Source organism: Echinops telfairi, unplaced genomic scaffold, assembly GCF_000313985.2.
Source record: "Echinops telfairi isolate 266 unplaced genomic scaffold, ASM31398v2 ScPeMD7_7425;HRSCAF=8463, whole genome shotgun sequence".
NCBI lineage: Eukaryota > Metazoa > Chordata > Mammalia > Afrosoricida > Tenrecidae > Echinops > Echinops telfairi.
Genome location: NW_022111325.1, coordinates 5,371,231 through 5,389,993, shown reverse-complemented (window position 1 = coordinate 5,389,993; position 18,763 = coordinate 5,371,231). Strand labels below are relative to the sequence as shown.

At 37.4% G+C, this 18,763-nt stretch overlaps 1 protein-coding gene across 1 annotated transcript; it reads left to right on the top strand.

The window, feature by feature from the left end:
* Positions 1-13,720: 13,720 nt before the first annotated feature.
* LOC101655613 (olfactory receptor 10X1-like) lies at positions 13,721-14,688 on the top strand. The gene has a single exon (XM_004714791.3). It carries the CDS (start codon positions 13,747-13,749, stop codon positions 14,686-14,688), a length of 942 nt encoding a protein of 313 aa, XP_004714848.1. The 5' UTR covers positions 13,721-13,746.
* Positions 14,689-18,763: the final 4,075 nt, after the last annotated feature.

The window sequence follows — 18,763 nt, the reverse complement described above, 5'->3', positions numbered from 1 at the left end:
AGCCACCTCTATAAAAATCAAGATGTTGAAATTAGTGTAGCACTAGTATAGTTACTGATTTATAACTATTTTCTTTGCAATAATTTTTTAGTAGTTGCTGTATAACTATTTTCTTTGCAATGGTTTTAAGTCGTTGTAGGAATACCAGTATGTGCCTTTAACTTAATGTAATTTACATAAATTTAATATTGAACTAAGACCCAATTCTGTTGAATCTATTCTGTCTCTTAACAACCATATAAGACAGAGTAGAACTGTCCCATGGAATTACCAAGGCTATAGTTTTCTATAGGAAAACAGGATTGCCCCATCTGCTTCCTATAGAGAGCTGGTGTGTTTGAATCATCTGCCATTGGTTAGCATCTGAATGCTTCAACCACTGTGCCACCACAGTCCTCTGTAATATTGCAATACTTCCTATAAAAATACAGAAGATTTGCAATGATATATTCGCACTTTGTAGTGTCTTCGCTAGTATTCTCTGCTGTTATATCTAGGTTTTAATATCTATTGCAATGGCTACACAGAACTCACAGATGCTATTTATTCATGATTAAGATATTTATTTTATTTTATTATTTTTTAAATTATTCGTTTAAAAGATTAACTAAGGAAATTAATAGATTGTAATGTTCATCAGGACATGTTACAAAGTTCTTTCAGGCCTCTTAATAAATGCCCAAAGGGCATACTATTCCACCAAAAGCCTTTCAGGAAAGGTATTCAGCTCAAGCTCCATGAGTCCACAAACCCAGCTCCCTGAATTAAGTGCCCAGAGATACCCCACTTTAGTAAGTTCCAGTCTTAGCCCACTCATTTCTACCTCCCTGGCTCTGCAAGCCGAGCTCCTCCAATTAAATGAAGGGTTCAGAGGAACCCCACTCCACAAATCAGCCTTCTCTCCCAAAGCCCTCGGCTTTACTTGAGTAATTGATGATGATTTCTCTTCAAATTCACTACTTATTCTACTATATCAAAAACAAAAACCACTGTTGTTATTAGATGCCATTGTTGGGGCAGCTCTATCACATAGTGGTCATATGCAAAACACAATGAATCATTCGCAGTCCTGGGCCATCAGCAAATGTTTGGTGTGTTTGAGCCCAATGTTACAGCCACATTGTAATCAATGTCATTGAAGATGCTCCTCTTTTTCACAGACATTCCACTTTATCAAAGTACTGGTCTCTCTTGATAACATGTCCAAAATATGTAAGATGAACTTTCCTCACTCTGGGTGTACTTCTTTCAAGAAATAATTTTTCTTCTCTGGCAGCCCCCAGCACTTTCAATATTTGTTGCCAACACCATAATTCAACCCATCAGCTCTTTGGAGATTTTACTTATTGTCCAGTTTTCACATGTAATTGATGTGATTGTAAACAGCCTGGCTTGGGTAAGGCATAGCTTAATATTCAAAGTAACATCCTTGCTGTTCAACACAATTTGTTGTTTATTATGATGCAAACAATCAAATGTATATATTATGAATTTTTTATTTCTGGTGTTCGTTTCAGTTAAAAAAATTGTCACTCGCTTGTTTATGTTCTCATTCTGCTCCCTCCCTTTAATTCTCAGACCTATCAGTGGACACTATGAAGAAGAGGAGAGAGTGGAGTAACATATTCCAAAAATTGAAGGAAAATAACACACTCATGAATACTCTATCCAGCCAAATTATCTATCCAGATAGGTGGAGATGTAAGAGTCTTCTAGACAAGTAAAAACTCAAAGAATATGTTAAAAGAAACCCAGCCCTACAAAAGATTTTTGACAACCCAGTATGGACAGAAGAACAGCACTCACCAAGCACCAATTACAGACCACAACATAGAACAATTCCACCCAGAGGGCATCAAAAAGAAAACAGTTCCCAAGATAGCATTGGCTTAAGAGTGGAAAGAAGTCAGAATGAACCACACACACACACACAACACACTGATAAGAAAGGGACGTAGGAAAACACCCAACACAAATGATATAAGATGACATCACAGGGTCCACAGATGGAGTTCTTAACCCTGAATATCAAGTAACTGAACTCAGGCACTAAAAGGCTGAGGCTAGCAGACTGGTTTAGAAAACACAACCCATCAATCTGCTGCCTATAGGAGACACATCTCAAGATTACAGACAAAAATAGGCTGAGAAGCAATGGCTGGAGAAAAATATACCAAGCAAACAGCAATTTAAAAAAAGCAGGGATTGCAATCCTAATCTCAGATAAAATTGACCTCAGAGGGCAAACCATAAAAAGTGATAAGCAGGAACATTATATAATGCTCAAGGTAACTGTAGACAAAGAACCACTAAACATTTTAAACATATATTACTCAAATGAGAGACTGGCTGAATACATCAACCAACAGCTCCAAAAGATGAAAAGAGAAATCACGTCTCAACAATTATAACAGGTGACATCAATCCTCTGCCCTCTGAGAAAGATAGATCACAGGAAAAGAAACTCAACAAGTAGGTTACAGATCTAAAGACTACAATTCAACAAATTGACCTGATAGATAGTTATAGAACTAACTCTCCACCCAAATAAAAAAAAGATTTCACATTATTTTCAAGCTCACATAACACATATTAGAATAGAGACAGACCACATGATGGGATATAAGTCGAATCTATGGAGATTTAAGTACATTGATATCATACAGAACGCTCTCTCTGACCTCTGTTCTAAAGGCTGGAAATAAAAAAAAGAAGATGAAAAAATGGGAAAACAATTGGAGGAAGAATAACTCTCTATTGCAAAAGGAGTGTGTACTGGTATAGATCAGAGATGAAATTAGGAAATTTTGAGAAACCAACAAGCATGAGAACAAGACGTAACAAAACTTATGGGTCACAACAAATGCAGTTATCACACGACAAAGGCAGTTAGAGGAAATTTCATAGCAATACATGAACACATGAAAAAGTAAGAGAGACATGATTGATATGCTGATACAAAATTTACAGCAACTAGAGAAGTGTGAACAAGACAATCCTACTAATAACAAAAGAAAAGAAATAATAAAAAACAGGGCTGAGTTCAAGAGATGGAAAAATAAAATTATGGGGGAAAAATAATGCTCCCAAAAGTTGGTTCTTTGAAAGTATAAACAGAATCGACAGAACACTGGCAAAACTAACCAAAGATAGGAAGGAACACACTTCAATAGCAAGGATGAGGGATGAAATAGGTAACATGACAACAGACCATAATGCAATAAAAAGTTTAATTACACAGTACTACAAAGAACTGTATTCTAATGAATTCAACAACTTGGAAGACATGGACTAATTCTTGGAAAAACAATCCCTCCAGAGACTATTCCCAATCCTACACAAACTCTTCCAGAACATAGGAAAAGACGGTAAACACCCGAACTCTTTCTATGAAGCTAGTATAATTCTGATACTAATACCGGGCAAGGATCCCACAACAATTGAGAACTACAGACCAGTATACCTAATGAACATCGATGTAACAATCATTAACAAAATACTGGCCAATAGAATACAAAAGTATACCAAACAAATAATTCACCATGACCAAGTGGGATTCATACCAGGGATGTAGGGATGGTTCAACATATGAAGGACCATTAGTTTCATTCACTACATTGACATGAAAAAATATGAGAACCACATGATAATATCGATAGATGTGGAAAAAGCATTAGATAACATCCAACACCAATTCCTGTTTCAAACACACAAAAAGATAGGAATGGAAGAAAGTGTTCTAAATATAATACAAGCTATATATGAAAAACCAACAGCCAATGTGGCTGTCAATGGAGAAAAGACTAAAACATTGAAAAAGGGGACCAGACCAGGATGCCCTTGTCCCCACTCATCTCATATTGTACTGGAGGTTTTAGCTAACAGCCTAAAGCAAAAAAAAAAAAAAAAAAGACATCAGAAGCATTTGCCTGGGGAAGGAAGAGGTGAAACTAGCTTTATTCACAAAAGATATGGTTTTATATGTTAAAAATCCCAAAATCTCTACAAGGGGAGTACTGGAAGCAATAGAGGAATATGGATAGTGGCAGGATACAATATTAACTAACAAAAGTCTATTGGACTTGATACACATCGTAAAAGACAATGAAAGAGAAGATCAAAAAGGTGGTACCCTTCACAATAGCCAAGCACAAATTGAAATATCTGGGGATATACCTGACTAAAAGAAGAAAAGATTTGTATGAGGAAAACTATAGAACATTATTACAAGAAACAAGAGTGACCTCAACAAATGGAAGAATACCCCATGCCCATGGATTGGTAGATGCAATATAGTAAAGATGTCAGTTCTGCCCAAGGTACTATATAAGTTTAATGCAATCCCGACACAATTACCATCATCTTTCTTCAAAGAGTTGGAAAAACTGATTACCAACTTCATATGGAGAGGGAAGAATCCCAGAATTAGCAGAGAACTCTTCAAGAAGAAGGACGTCGGACAGGGCAAGATATGACAAAATAATAATTTATAAATTATCAAGGGTTCATGAGGGAGGAGGGAGGGGATAAAATGAGGAACTGGTGCCAGGGGCTTAGGTGGAGAGCAAATGTTTTGAGAATGATGAGGGCAATGAATGTACAAATGTGCTTTACAAAATTGCTGTATGTATTGTGATGAGAATTGTATGAGCCCCTAATAAAACGATTAAAAAATAATATTTTATATTACAAAAAAAGGACACAGTGGGAGGGTTTGCTTTACTTGACTTTAGCACATATTATACAGCCACAGTGGTCAAAACTGCAAAGTATTGGTATAATGACAGATACTCAGACAAATGAAAAGAACAGAACCCACAAATAAATTCATCAGCATACAGACAACTGATCTTTAATGAGGGCCCAAAAAATATCAAATGGGAAGTGGATGCCCTCTTCATCAAGTGGTGCTGGAAAAAAGTGGATATCTACCTGCAGAAAAATTAATCTAGACCCTTACCTCATTCCATGCACAAGAATAAACTCAAGGTGGATCTCAGACCTTGAGGGGAAACCCCACCCTATTAGGGCCTTCAATGAGGGAATTGGGACAAACCTGAGAATTGGGGCACAGGGAATACATAGGCTATCAGAAATAGGGAAGGACGCAAACACAGAGGAGGCAAAAATTGACAAGTGGGATATACTGAATATAAAACGCTCGTGTACATAGAAAGAATTCACCAAGAGACTAATAAGAGAGCCCACGGACTGGGAAAACATCTTTAGCAATGACACATCAGGCAAAAGCCTTATTACTAAAATCTACATTACTCTGCTATCTTCCAAAAAGAAAGAAAATAATTGCTCAGTGTAGAGCTAAACAAAGACCTTAACAGAAGTTTCTCAAGGTCAGAAATCTGAATGTCCAATAAACATATGAGAAAATGTTCCTGATCATTAGCCATAAGAGTTATGCACATTAAAAAAGAATGAGATACCACCTAACACTCTCAAAGATAGCCCAATTCAAAAAATCAGAAAGCAACAAGTGTTGGAGGGGCAGTGGTGAGATAGGAGCTCTCATCCACTCCTGGTGGACCTGTAGGCATGTACAGCCACTATGGAAATTGATCTGGTGATATCTAAAACAGATGAAAATCAAGCTACCATAAGGCCCAGCAATCTCCCTATTGGACATATGCCCAGAAGAGGCAAGAAACTAATCACGGCCAGACATCTGTGCTCCAACTTTCAGTGAAGCACAGTTCACAAGTGCAAGGAGTCAGAAACAACCTAAATTTCCATCAATAGATGAATGGATTAAAAACCTATAGTACATACATACAATGGAGTACTATGCATCCCTAAAAAGCATGATGAATGCATGAAGCACATCGCCACATGGGAAGAACTGGAGGAAATTATGCTAAGTGAAGTAAGCCAAGCATAAAAGGACAAGTACAACATAAATCCACTGAGGTAAGTTTAAAAATGCAAAAGGAGCATAGGGAAAATACTACTATATACATACATTCTTGGAGTGAGGGCCAGGTAGTATGGCATGGTGGCCAACTAAATAGGGGTGTGGGGGTGGGAAGAAAAAAAAGACCTGGGTAGCAGGGGAACAGGGCACTAACCTACCCAAGGGTAGAGTATTGTTTATATCTCCACAGGGAAAGAGGGACCAGACTTCAACTCGGTGCTCCAAGACATGAATGCAACATACTTGCATGAAGCAGAGAACCAATAGAGAGGTCCAAGTGGCCAGCGCCAATCCCAACTACGTGGACAGCCCTACTTCCCCGCAGAAAAATTCGCTTCAGAAGACAGCACTGAAGCTATAGCTCAGGGAGCGGGACATGTCTGATCAGAGCACAAAGGAGCAAATGAAGGGGAGGACAAGAGAGTGGAGCACATTATGGCCCACCAATCCCTGGGGATAATATCCCTGCTCAGATCAAACAATGCACACAGAGGACCATAATGCCAGCCTCACTATGGGACATGATGTCCCTCACTGACCCATAGCTCTACAGGGACAACAATGGAGACAGTGTGGAAATTGCACCCAATCTGACCCCACTACACCTAGGTGAAACAATGAGGACGTGGAACAGAACAGCCAGGGAGCAGTCCCCAGGGAATACCAAAACAGACTTTAGGCCCATAGTGTGGCATCCCATCAAACTCAACCAGACATCATTCCTAAGGGTCAACAAACAGATCTTGAACTATTTATAGGCTTTTCTTTTGGGGAGCATTGTTTTATTTTCTTTTGTTGCTTTGTATTGCTCTGTGTTGTTTTTGTGCATATTATCATCTTTGCAGGTCTATCTAGGTAAGATAGATGATATAAACAATCTGGAAGAGAAAACAATGTGACCAATGGTTCCATGGGGACATGGGAGCAGGGGAGGCGGGGAGGGGGTGGGTAGGGGGGGGGGGAAGAAATGGGTGTTAACAAACCCAGGGACAAGGGAACAACAAGTGATTTTAAATCTATGGCAAGGAGGCCTGGTGTGGCTTGATCAAGGGCAATGTAACCTAGAGCAATTACTGAAACCCAAATGAAGGCTGAACATGATAGTGGGACAAGAGGAAAAGTAAAAGGAAATAGAGGAAAGAACTAGGAGGCAAAGGACATTTATATAGGTCTAAATTATAGCATGTACATATGTAAATATATTTATATATGATGATGAGGAAATAGATCTATGTAAAAATATTTATAGGTTAACTATTAAGGTATCAGATGGACATTGATTGGGTCTCTACTCAAGTACTCCCTCAATGCAAGAACACTTTGTTCTATTAACCTGGCATTCCATGATGTTCACCTTCCCAATATGATCACTGCAGACAAAGTGGGTGCATAAGCGAATGTGGTGAAGAAAGCTGATGGTGCCTGGCTATCAAAAGATATAGCATCTGGGGTCTTAAAGGCTTGAAGATAATCGAGCTGAGAGCAACAAAGCCCACATGGAAGAAGCACACCAGCCTGTGTGATCACAAGGTATCAATGGGATCAGGTATCAGGAATCAAAGAACAAAAAATCATATCACTGTGAATGAAGGAAAGTGGAGTGGAGATCCAGAGTCCATCTGTAGTCAACTGGATACCCCATTACAGACAGGTCGCTGGGAGGAGATGAGCCAATCAGGGTGCAGTATAGCACCAATAAAACATACAACTTTCCTCTAGTTCTTTAATGCTTCTTCCCCCCATCACCCCACTATCATGATCCAATTCTACCTTACAAATCCGGCTAAACCAGAGGATGTGCACTGATACAGATAATAGTTGGAAACACAGGGAATCCAGGACAGACAAACCCCTTAGGACCAATAATGAGAGCACTGATACCAGGAGGGTAAGGGAAAGGTGGGGGGAGAAAGGAGGAACCAATCACAGTGATCTATGTATAACCCCCTCCATGGGGGATAGACAACAGACAAGTGGGTGAAGGGAGACATCGGTCAGTCTAAGACATGAAAAAATAATAATATATACATTATCAAGGGCTCATGAGGGAGGGAAAGAGAGTGGAGGAGGTGGGGAAAAAATGAGGAGCTGATACCAAGGGCTCAAGTAGAAAGAAAATGTTTTGAAAATGATGATGGTAACAAATGTTCTTGACACAATGGATGGATTGTGATGAGTTGTATGAGCCCCCAATAAAATGATTTATTTTTTTAAGTGTTGTATTAGAGCTTTATACTATTGTTATGGACTTTCATTTTTCTCTTTTTCATTCTGTTGAAGTTTGATTTGTGTATGTTGGGTTCTTTTATCAGATAAGAAAATATTAATTATTTTTATATCCTCTTGGAGGTGGATCCTTTAATTTATAAAGTCTTTTCTTGTATATCTAGCTCAATATTGCCTAAAAGTCTACTTTATCAGAATTTTAAAATGACAATCCTGATAATTTTTTGTTATCATTTCCTTGATATATGTCTTTACATCCTTTGAAACTATTTAGTTTTATCTCTGTGTCTTATTTAAGTCTTGTAGATATCACTTATATGTCATGTTTCCTTAACTATTCTGCTACTCTGTTTCTTGACTGGTGTATTTCATTCATTTACATTTGATACAAATATTGATAGCTATTAATTTTTTGTTGTCACATTGCTCTGAATTTTGTGTGTGTATTTGTGTGGTGTTTATTCTTTTCATATATATTTCTGAACTGAGTTAATTTTTTAATAGAATTTTGCATCATTTCTTTTGTTGGTATTTCATGTTTACTGAGACTCCTTTTCTTGTTTTTTATTTTAATGAAAATGTTTATTAATTATCATTGAGCTTACACTGTAATTTATTATTATCTTCACAAGCTTTAAATGGTCATTCTATCTTGATAGTTTTTAAAACTTTATTTCTATTTGGAAGATACATAACTATATCATTTACTTCCATTTTTTGGCTTTGTAGTTGTCATTGTTTAAAATTTGACTAATCTTGTTTTCTTTATTTTCTATGTTATAGATTTATTTTTGTTACTTATAAATTTTGAATGATTTCTGTATTATGTTATATGTCTCAGTCTCAGGTTGTTGTCCATCATTGCTTATTCCCATTTTCTGTAATGTTGTTCTGGTTCTTACAAAGTCCCACAATTTTTGGTTTATCTGGAGGATGTTCTAATTTTGCCATTGTACCTAACATAAAATGTTGGTTAAGTAATTCTTGGTAATATATATATATATATATATATAAAATTTATTTCATTGTTTTTATATGCATTATCCCATTGCTTTCTTGCTTGCATGGTTCTGCCAAGAAATTTAAACTTGGTGTTACTGATCGTCCTTTATAGATCACTTCCTTCCATGAACTGCTTTAAGGATTCTTTCTTTGCCTTTGGTTTTGGAAAGTTTGATTATGATTTGCCTTTGTGATTTTCTTTATAAGTCTATCCTATCTGGGTTTCATCAACTTTCTTGAATGCATATTTTCTCATCTTTCCTGATAGTGTGGATATTTTCTTTCAATAAATATTTGAGAATTTGTGTGTGTGTTTGTGTGTGTGTGTTGGTCTTTCTTTTATAGCACTGGCATTGGAATGGGATTTAACTCGCCTCCAATGGTTGGGGGTGGTGATAAGCTGTGCCTCACAAACATCAGTCTCTGTGATCTTAAGTCCAGAAAAATTAGATGCTATCTGCTTACCACTAACAACTCTTTGAGAGAAATCATATTAGAAAGTGCTGGATTGAATGTGGGATACATATTATCCCTAATCACCCTTAAAATTTGGAACTGGACTTATCCCTATGGCTCAATTTTTAAGCAAGCAATAGGCAAACTGATAAGAGGAAAAATAATACTAGTGAGGTGAACGCCTTAGAATAGTCAAATGTTTGAGATAAAGCAGTTAACATTTACACAAGGACAAAGTTCAGAAGGGTTAGGATAGAAGGAGAAATGGAAGGAGGAACACAGGGAGAAGTGGGATAGGTGATATTTACAGAGAGGAGATTAAAATAATTGAGATGACAAAATGTGTTTGAACTGTTGAATGTAAAGTTTGTAATGTTCTCTATAAACATTTACGCAATTCACAAGAAAAAATTTTCTCTAAGTTATTTTGAGTCTGGCTATGAAATTATCCTATGTGAGGTTTATTCATCTTCTCAAACTTTCAGGTTTATGTCTTTTGGCAGGTCTAGGAAATTTTCTTCATATACTTACCTCTCCAAATACTTTTTCAGTTCAACATTCTCCTCTTTGGATTGCAGCAATGCAAGCAAAATAATCATCTTGTTCAAAGATCTTAGTTCAGACTCCTCAGTGCCACCCCCTCCCCACCACCCTACAGTTTATTTTCTTACAAAGAGTAGATTCTCTTTGGTTTCAAGTTCACAGATTTTTTCCTTCTATCATCTTTACTATTGAAAAAAATCTATGGCTATTTTTTTTACTATTATATTTTTCACTTCTATAATTTCTTTAAAATAACCTGTATTTTTGTTGTTTTATAGCTTTATATCATTACAATCTTTTTTGTTAAGCTTTATGAAGACTGATTTAAAATATTTGCCAAAAATTATAGCTGATTCACTCAATATCAGCATTAATTCCTTGTCTTATTTCTTTAAGTTGAGATCTTCAGAATCCTTGCATAACAAATGATTCTCAAATATATCCTGGACATTTTTTAAAGTATGATAGAAGACTCTTGATTTTCTTTAAATATTATATTTTAGCAGGTGTTTGCCATTTCTGGTCATTCTCCATGGCTTCAATGGCATTACATATGGAGGATGATGGTTCCACTGTCTGTGGACCAAGCACTGGAGCAAAGTCCACTGACTGCTGAAATGATCAGTCTGCCATTCATTGATGGGCTGCCCCACTCCAGGTTCTGATAGTGACCTTGACACAGGGGGACGAGTATGTGGCAAGAGATGAATTTTCCCATCCTTCTTTTGCTACCTTGGGTGACATTACCTTGGTAAAATGAGCCTTAGATGACAAATATGAAGTAGGACACATGTTGGTACAAACCTCTGTTAATGCTGCAACTCAGTGGAAGTGAGTTGTTAGGCCTCTTTTTTAAGTTCTCAGGAAGGAAACCAGCTATTAGAAGGGAAGTGTCAGCAAAAGAGTAGATTGAATGAGTGCTAAGAACGTAGTTTTCCATTCACCCTTTCCATACCAAAACAAAACTTAAGCAGTAGCAGGAAGCCTCCTTTATGGATAGGATATGAACTCTGAAAGTTTTAAATCCCCACAGTCTCTCAGAACAGTTAGTCACAAATCCCTCTGACTAATGAGGGCACATTACAAAGTCGGATAAGAAAGTTCTCTGCTTCTCTGATGAGGAGAAAGGGAATCCCCTCTGGTCTCCTCCACAGAACCAAACCTCTAGAGTTGAGGAGCCTCAAGCTGTGATGGTAAACAATCAAAATATTTAAGCAGAAAAAGAAAGTTTCCAAATCATTATAAGTTAGTTGGTAGTAAAGTCTCATCACAGTACATATGGCCCAGCCTCCCAACACATGTCATCACAGAATTCTAGGACCATAGAAATCTGAGTACTGCATAAACCCTGCACCCTCTTCCTCACTTCTCAGCAAGGGAGACTTAGGACTGGAATGCACGAAGACTTTCCCAAATTCACTAAAACACCAGTGATAGGTGAAGAATCAGCTCTTTTCATATGAGTTCAATTTCTGTCTCTTTTAAGAGGAGAACAAAGCTTGCTTCTAACATTGTGAAGACTGTCTTTTGGAAGACTAACTACTAATTGTGGCAGTGAACTGTCTTCCAAGTATTGATAAGGTACACAAGGTAGGAAACACAGTGAATTGTTACCATGCTCTCATAATTAATTGTCACTGCAGAAGTAAAGGGTCTTTGGGACAAAATTGTTTATTTTCTCCAAATCATCATTTCTCTTTGAATTTTAAAATGATGTGTAATTTTTTTGAGTGAATTCATTTTTATTTCCTAATTATTATTATTCATATATAATAAGATATAGATACAGGAAGACAAAGAAGAAAACTGAAAAAAGAGAAAAGGTAGATAGGAAATGAGAAAGACTATAGATTATTTCATTATTAAAGAATTAAGATCTTGTCAGGTTTAAGAGGACAAAAAGAATCAAATGATACCGGTATGGTAAAGCCCATTAGGGTGTGGGTTATTTCTAAAACATTTATAATTAGGTCATGTTTCTATTGATTTTCCTGATCTTGTGTAACCAGTTAAGTTTTATGAGAAGGCTTCATTTTAGCCTGAAGTATGCCTAGGCATTACCGCTTCAGAAACTCAAATGAGACAGCTCTCCTCTGCTTGTTAAGGTTCCTGTGAGTTGTAGCCCACTTGATGGCAATGAGTTTGGTTTGCTTTTGGTTAGACCTAATTATAGTAATAAGTCTATTCATCTCCAGGCCCACAAATCATTATATCATACTATACTGAGTAAAAAAGCAAACAAGATTGTTGTTTTCAGATTAAGCACTGTTTTCTTTATTACTCCCCCCATCCATCCAACATTTATTTGTTATAATCATCTTCTTAAAATTATTTTGGGAAACATAGAAACATATAATTCTTTGCTTAGGGAGCAGCTTAGAGAAGTAGAAAGCATAATTAAAGTCAAACAATATTTTTTCAATTCAAACACGTTGATTCTAGTTCTAAATTTGTCAAATTCTAAATACAATTGTCTTATTAGTAATCATAGCTGTCCTACACATTTCTTGTCTGTTCTATGCACTCCATAGCTATGCCAAAAGGAGTAGAAATTGGTAAAAATGTGAAAGCATTTGACAGTATATGGACATTATTATTGCTAGTTATTAAATATATCTGCATGGAAGAAGGAAAAGCAATAGTTCATTATGATACAAGGCCAAAGGTTTCTGTTAATTAACTATAAGCACATGCAACATCCTGTAGAAATCAGAAGAAGATGAGATTAAATACGATTTAAAATCATTACAGAAGTCATGGAGCTACTAAATATAATCAATTGTATAAGATGCTTATTGGGGCATAAAGAAACAGTTGAAACCTCAACCATAACCTGCATTATACTTGCATAAACAATCTGATTACAAATACCATCCCATAATGTAAGTAATCTTAAGGGTCCTCTGTTATACTATCTTTCTTTTTATTCTCTCTTCTCAGATTAGCTGTAAGGAAGCTTGTCCCTAGTTTTCTTTCACTATTTCAGAACCTGATTGTCTTTTGCATGAAAAAACAATGATTTTTGGCCTTCACTAGCAAGTGTAAGTCATTATTCAAGCTGCAATCTAAGATGACTAGGGAGCGAACTCTCAGCTTTCACCCATAAATATTCATGAACCTTATATTTTGGGGTGTTACTGTCTGTGTCAGATTCTAACTCTGGGTTTTACTCAGTTCCTAGTGTTGTTCAGCATTCACCATCTGATCTGACTCTCCAAGTGCACACCTGCATCCTCTTCACCCAAATAGAAGTTGCATTACTTTTTCACTTACTGCATTCCTAGCCCAAACAATTATTTTTAAAAATTGATGAGAGCAAACATTTCTGGCACTTAGTAAAAGACAACAACAACATAACCCCAATAATATATTGCTGGGTGAATGAAGAAATGGTTGAATCAGTGGAACACATCATCTACATAAACAGCGCTTTGAGAAACTAAGTGGAATACCATTAGTAGCTGTAATTACCTGACATTTTTTCTCATTCTTTTTAATACCTGAGTATTAATAAGATTACACTTGACTATAATCATGAATAAAGGAGAATTGAAGTTTACTTGTTGTTTCTTTCAGATTGAAGATTTTAAACTATGCAAGTCAACCGGACGACTGTGAAAGAATTCATCCTTATTGGCTTTTCTCTTTATCCAAATATACAGACTTTATTATTTATAATCTTCTTTTTCCTCTACCTTCTCACCCTCCTGGGAAATCTGACTATCATGGGTCTCCCTTGGGTGGACAGAGCCCTTCACATCCCTATGTACATCTTCCTGAGTTCACTCTCCTTTTCTGAGACCTGCTATACGCTGAGCATCATCCCCAAGATGCTGTCAGACCTGCAGTCTAAAACCAGAAGCATGTCTGTCATAGGCTGTGGCTTGCAGATGTGTTTCTTCTTAGGACTTGGTGGCACCAATTGCATCATCCTCACTCTAATGGGGTATGATCGCTTTCTGGCCATCTGCAACCCTCTCAGATATCCACTGCTTATGACTAACATAGCATGTGGGCAACTTGTGGCCTCTGCGTGGGCTGGGGGTTTCTTTATCTCTCTGATAGAGACAGCACTAATATTTAGAGAATTTTTCTGCAGTCCCAACCTTGTCAAACACTTTTTCTGTCATATGCGGGCAGTTGTGAGGCTATCTTGTTTAGGCAGTAACATCACAGAATTAATTGTCACATTGATAAATATTGTCACAATATCAGGTTTGCTGGGCACCTTCATACTTATTGTCCTCACTTATGTTTTCATCTTTTCCACTCTTCTAAGGATCCCTTCAGCTGAAGGCAAGCAGAAAGCATTTTCTACCTGTGCCTCCTACCTCACCGTGGTCATAATCCATTTTGGTTTTGCATCTATTGTTTATCTGAAACCAGAAGGTTTGAGAGGAGATGACACACTCATAGCTGTCCCTTACACTGTTGTTACTCCTTTCCTCAGCCCCCTCATCTTCAGCCTCAGGAACAAAGACATGAAGAATGCTTTCAGAAAGGTCCTGGGGAACATAGTGACCTACAATAAATGATATTGTATTAGCGTGCTGGTTTAAAACATTACTGAATGTCTTCAGAAGTCAGGAGGTGATTTACCTGATGACTTCTGTAGAACTTGGGTGCCGTTTGATCTTTTCCAGAGGTTAAAATATGGGAAATATTTGACAAACCCTGGAATCTATGCTATAACAAGTATTTCCTTAATTCTTTAAGAAAGTTATTTACTACTTCTCCTTTCTACTATCCGAGGAAGAATATTTCTGCACATACTAGATTCTGCTAAACCATGTCTCCATGTTCTAGACCAGTTATGGTGTGTAGAAGGATAAAATAATGCAGATCAACATATTAAAACAATAACATTTGAGCATTTTGTCTAGGTAAGGATTTTAAACACTAGGCTGCATTTCCTGGGAGATAAATCATGTCTGACAAGAAAGAGAACCAGGTAATAACCAACAAGCATATATGGATTGAGATTTTTTTATGTGTCAGTGATTACTAAATATTTTAAAAATATATGCTACTTATGACTGTGTTCTTTATACAATTGCCAGGTATTAAACTTTACAGAACGTCCCCAAACATAGAATGAAATGAGTAAACAAAACTTTGGAGTTTGTACCTTTCATGCCAAGAACAATCCATGAAGGAGAGCTGGAAATTTGCTCCACCTAGTATGAAGTGAAGATTAAAAGTAAATATGATGAATTATAGTATTGAGAATTGTCAAAGAAAGATGGTTATGGATAATTTGATCAATATATAGAACAATTAAGGGAAGAAAAATAGAGAAACACATAATAAGATAACCTTTGTAAGAAAAGTACAAACACTGGGGATTATATAATTAGGAAGCAGTGAGTGATCTTAACAAAACTTTGAGTCCTTTTCCTGTTTTAATTGTTAACCAACAAAGTGACCTCTTATGAAAGGTATACATTTTACTTGGGTGTTTGGGTGCATATAAATGATTTGTTGCTGTTGTCATCTTTATTTTTTTAATCATTTTATTGGGGGCTCATACAACTCTTTTTTTTTAAATCATTTGGGGGAGGAAGGTAGCTCTTCAGCTGGAGCCCACAAGCCCAGCACACTGAACCCAGGGTGGTTTAATACGTTCTTGGTTCGCTTTGTGAATAGAAATCACACTCAAAAATGGGGTCAGTACAGATCCTAGTACCTCAGTTCTAATTTCAGGACTCTGCCTCCCAGTCTCCTTCACCTTACCTCCCAATTTGCAGGTATGGCAGCAGGAGCTCCGGGCAGGTGAGTCTTAACTAGATGCCATCTTCCCAAAGTCTATCCAACTCTCATCACAATCCATCCATCCATCCATTGTGTCAAGCACATTTGTACATTTGTTGCCATCATCATTCTCAAAACATTTATATGAAAGTATTAGAGTTTCTGAACCTCATTATTTACAGGTCTCTTGTTACCATAAATATGATAATATGTGAAACTTAGTATGCATCCTTATCACGACTCTATGTCCTCTCCTGGAACTTTTTTCATGGTACATTTCTTCTTTCTTCAATGTGTGGTCACTGCTTCAGTGGCAACACTGCTTCATATGCTTTGTTCTGACTCCTAAGAATGGGTTACTCAATCTAGGAATGCTCACTAAAAATAAAAGTCCATTGTCATTGAGTTAAGAGTTAGAGAGGAGAACTGGGCCCCATGGGGTTTTCCTGCTGCACTCCTTATGGCAGCAACTAGCAGCCTTTCATCCATGGTGCCTGTGGGCAGATCTGAACCACCAATATTCTGAAGGGCAATACGTTAGCATCACTCATTGGAGCTCTACATAGGTAAGCTTATCAAATGGTACAGTACTGTGACATACAGTTGGGTAGTTTTCCAAAGTGCTAAACATAGGATTGCCGTGTTATTGTGATGTTGCTGGTTGATTGCTAGGTGATTCTGACACATGGGGACTCCCTGTGAGTGTGTGCAGAGTAGAACTGGTAGAGGGTTTTCCGGGCTGTGACTTTTCAGATGCAGATCTCCAGTCCTTTCTTCTAAGCTACTTTGAATGGATTCAGACCTTTAACGTTTGGCTGGTTAGGACTGAACACATTGTCCCATTCAGGGGCTCCTCTAATTACGACGGGAGATGTAATTAGATGTAATCACCAACCTTCCAGTGAGCAACTGCAACCACTGTGCCAACAGGGACCATTGGGAATCACAATATCCCCTGCCATCTAATCACTGACAACTCACTGCAACCCTCTATAGGGTTTCTGAAGCTGTAAATCTTTACGGAACCACAGAGCCTCATCTTTGTCCCAGAAAGCAGCTTGTGCTTTTCAATTACTGACCTTGAGGTTAGTAGGCCAACATTGAACCCATTACACCACTAAGGCTCCTTATTAGTCATAAATTACAGGGAAGGAATATAAGTATATCCACATACACTAAAAATTATTGCAATAGTATTCATAATACTCCAAAAGAATAACGATGTAAGTGTCCATCACAGAAGGATGTAGAGACAAAATTTGGCTGAGGCACACAGTGGAATATTATTCACTGATAAAGAGAAATTAACTCCTGATGCATGCTACAGTGTGGATAAACCTTGAAAATTAAGTTAAGCACTAATAAAATAAGTTATATTCAAAATGGTAAAAATTGATTCTGCTCCTCAACATGCAGAATAAGTAAGAACATAGAGACAACGTTGATTGTTTGCTTAGCAGGGACTACAGGAAGGAGGAATGGGGAGTTATTACTTAAGGGTCACTCAGTTTGCTTGGGGTAATGAAAAGCAATCAGAAATAGATTGTTGTGATGGTTATACAACCTATTGAATGTATTTAATGCCATTTGATTTTACCACTAAAAGTTTTATTATGGCAATGTTTTAATATATACTACTATGATGTCACTTAAAAGCCCATCTGTAGGCAATTGGACATCCCCTTACAGATGAGTTGCGGGGAGCAGGCAGACCAGCTTGTGTGCAGTATAGCACGGATGAAACATACAGCTATCCTCTAGTTCTTTAATGTTCCCCCGCACCCCCACTCTAATGACCTCAATTCTACCTTACAAATCTGTCTAGACCAGAGCATGTACACAGGTACAGCTAAGAGGTGGGAACACAGGGAATCCCGGAGAGATAACCCCTCTAGACCATATTGAAAGCCATACCAGGAGGGTAAGGGGTAAGTTGTGGGAGAAAAGGGGAACAGATCATAATAATGTACCTATCACCCCCTCTCAGGGGGATGGACAACAGAAAAGTGGGTGAAGGGAGACATTGGTTAGTGTAAGATATGAAAAAACAAATAATAATTTATAAATTATCATGGGTTCTTGAGGGATGGAGGGTGGGGGAAGGAGAGGAAGAATGAGGAGCTGATACCAAGGGCTCAAGTAGAAAGAAAATGTTTTGAAAATGATGATGGCAACAAATGTACAAATGCGTTTGACACAATGGTTAGCTGAATAGATAGTGAGAAGAGTTGTATGAGCCCCCAATAAAATGATTTATTAAAAAAAAGAAATATATAAGGGAGAGGGGGAAGTGGGGGAAAGGAAGTGATTTTAACCTACCCAGGAACAACAGAACATCAAGTGATCAAGGGCAATGTAACCGAAAGGAATTACTGAAACCCAAATGAAGGCTGAGCATGATAGTGGGACAAGAGGAAATTAAAAGGAAATAGAGGAGAGAACTCGGAGCACAGGGCATTTATAGAGGTCTAAATACAGCCATGTACATATGTAAATATATTTATATATGATGGTGGGGAAATAGATCTACATGCATATATTTAGAGGTTTAGTATTAAGATAGCAGATAGACATTGTGCCTCCACCAAGTACTTCCTCAAGGCAAGAACACTCTGTTCTATTAAACTGCCATTTCATGATGCTCATCTTCCTGATAGGATCGCTGAAGACAAATGGGTGCATAAGCAAATGTGGTGAAGAAAGATGATGGTGCCTGGCTATCAAAAGATATAACCTCTGGGGTCTTAGAGACTTGAAGATAAACAAGTGGACATCTAGCTCAGAAGCAACAAAGCCCACGTGGAAGAAGCACACCAGCCTGTGTGATCACGAGGAGCTGAAGGGATCAGTTATCACGCA

Excerpts from the sequence above, each read along its gene's own strand:
- LOC101655613 (XM_004714791.3), top strand. The coding sequence starts at position 13,747 with ATGCAAGTCAACCGGACGACTGTGAAAGAATTCATCCTTATTGGCTTT.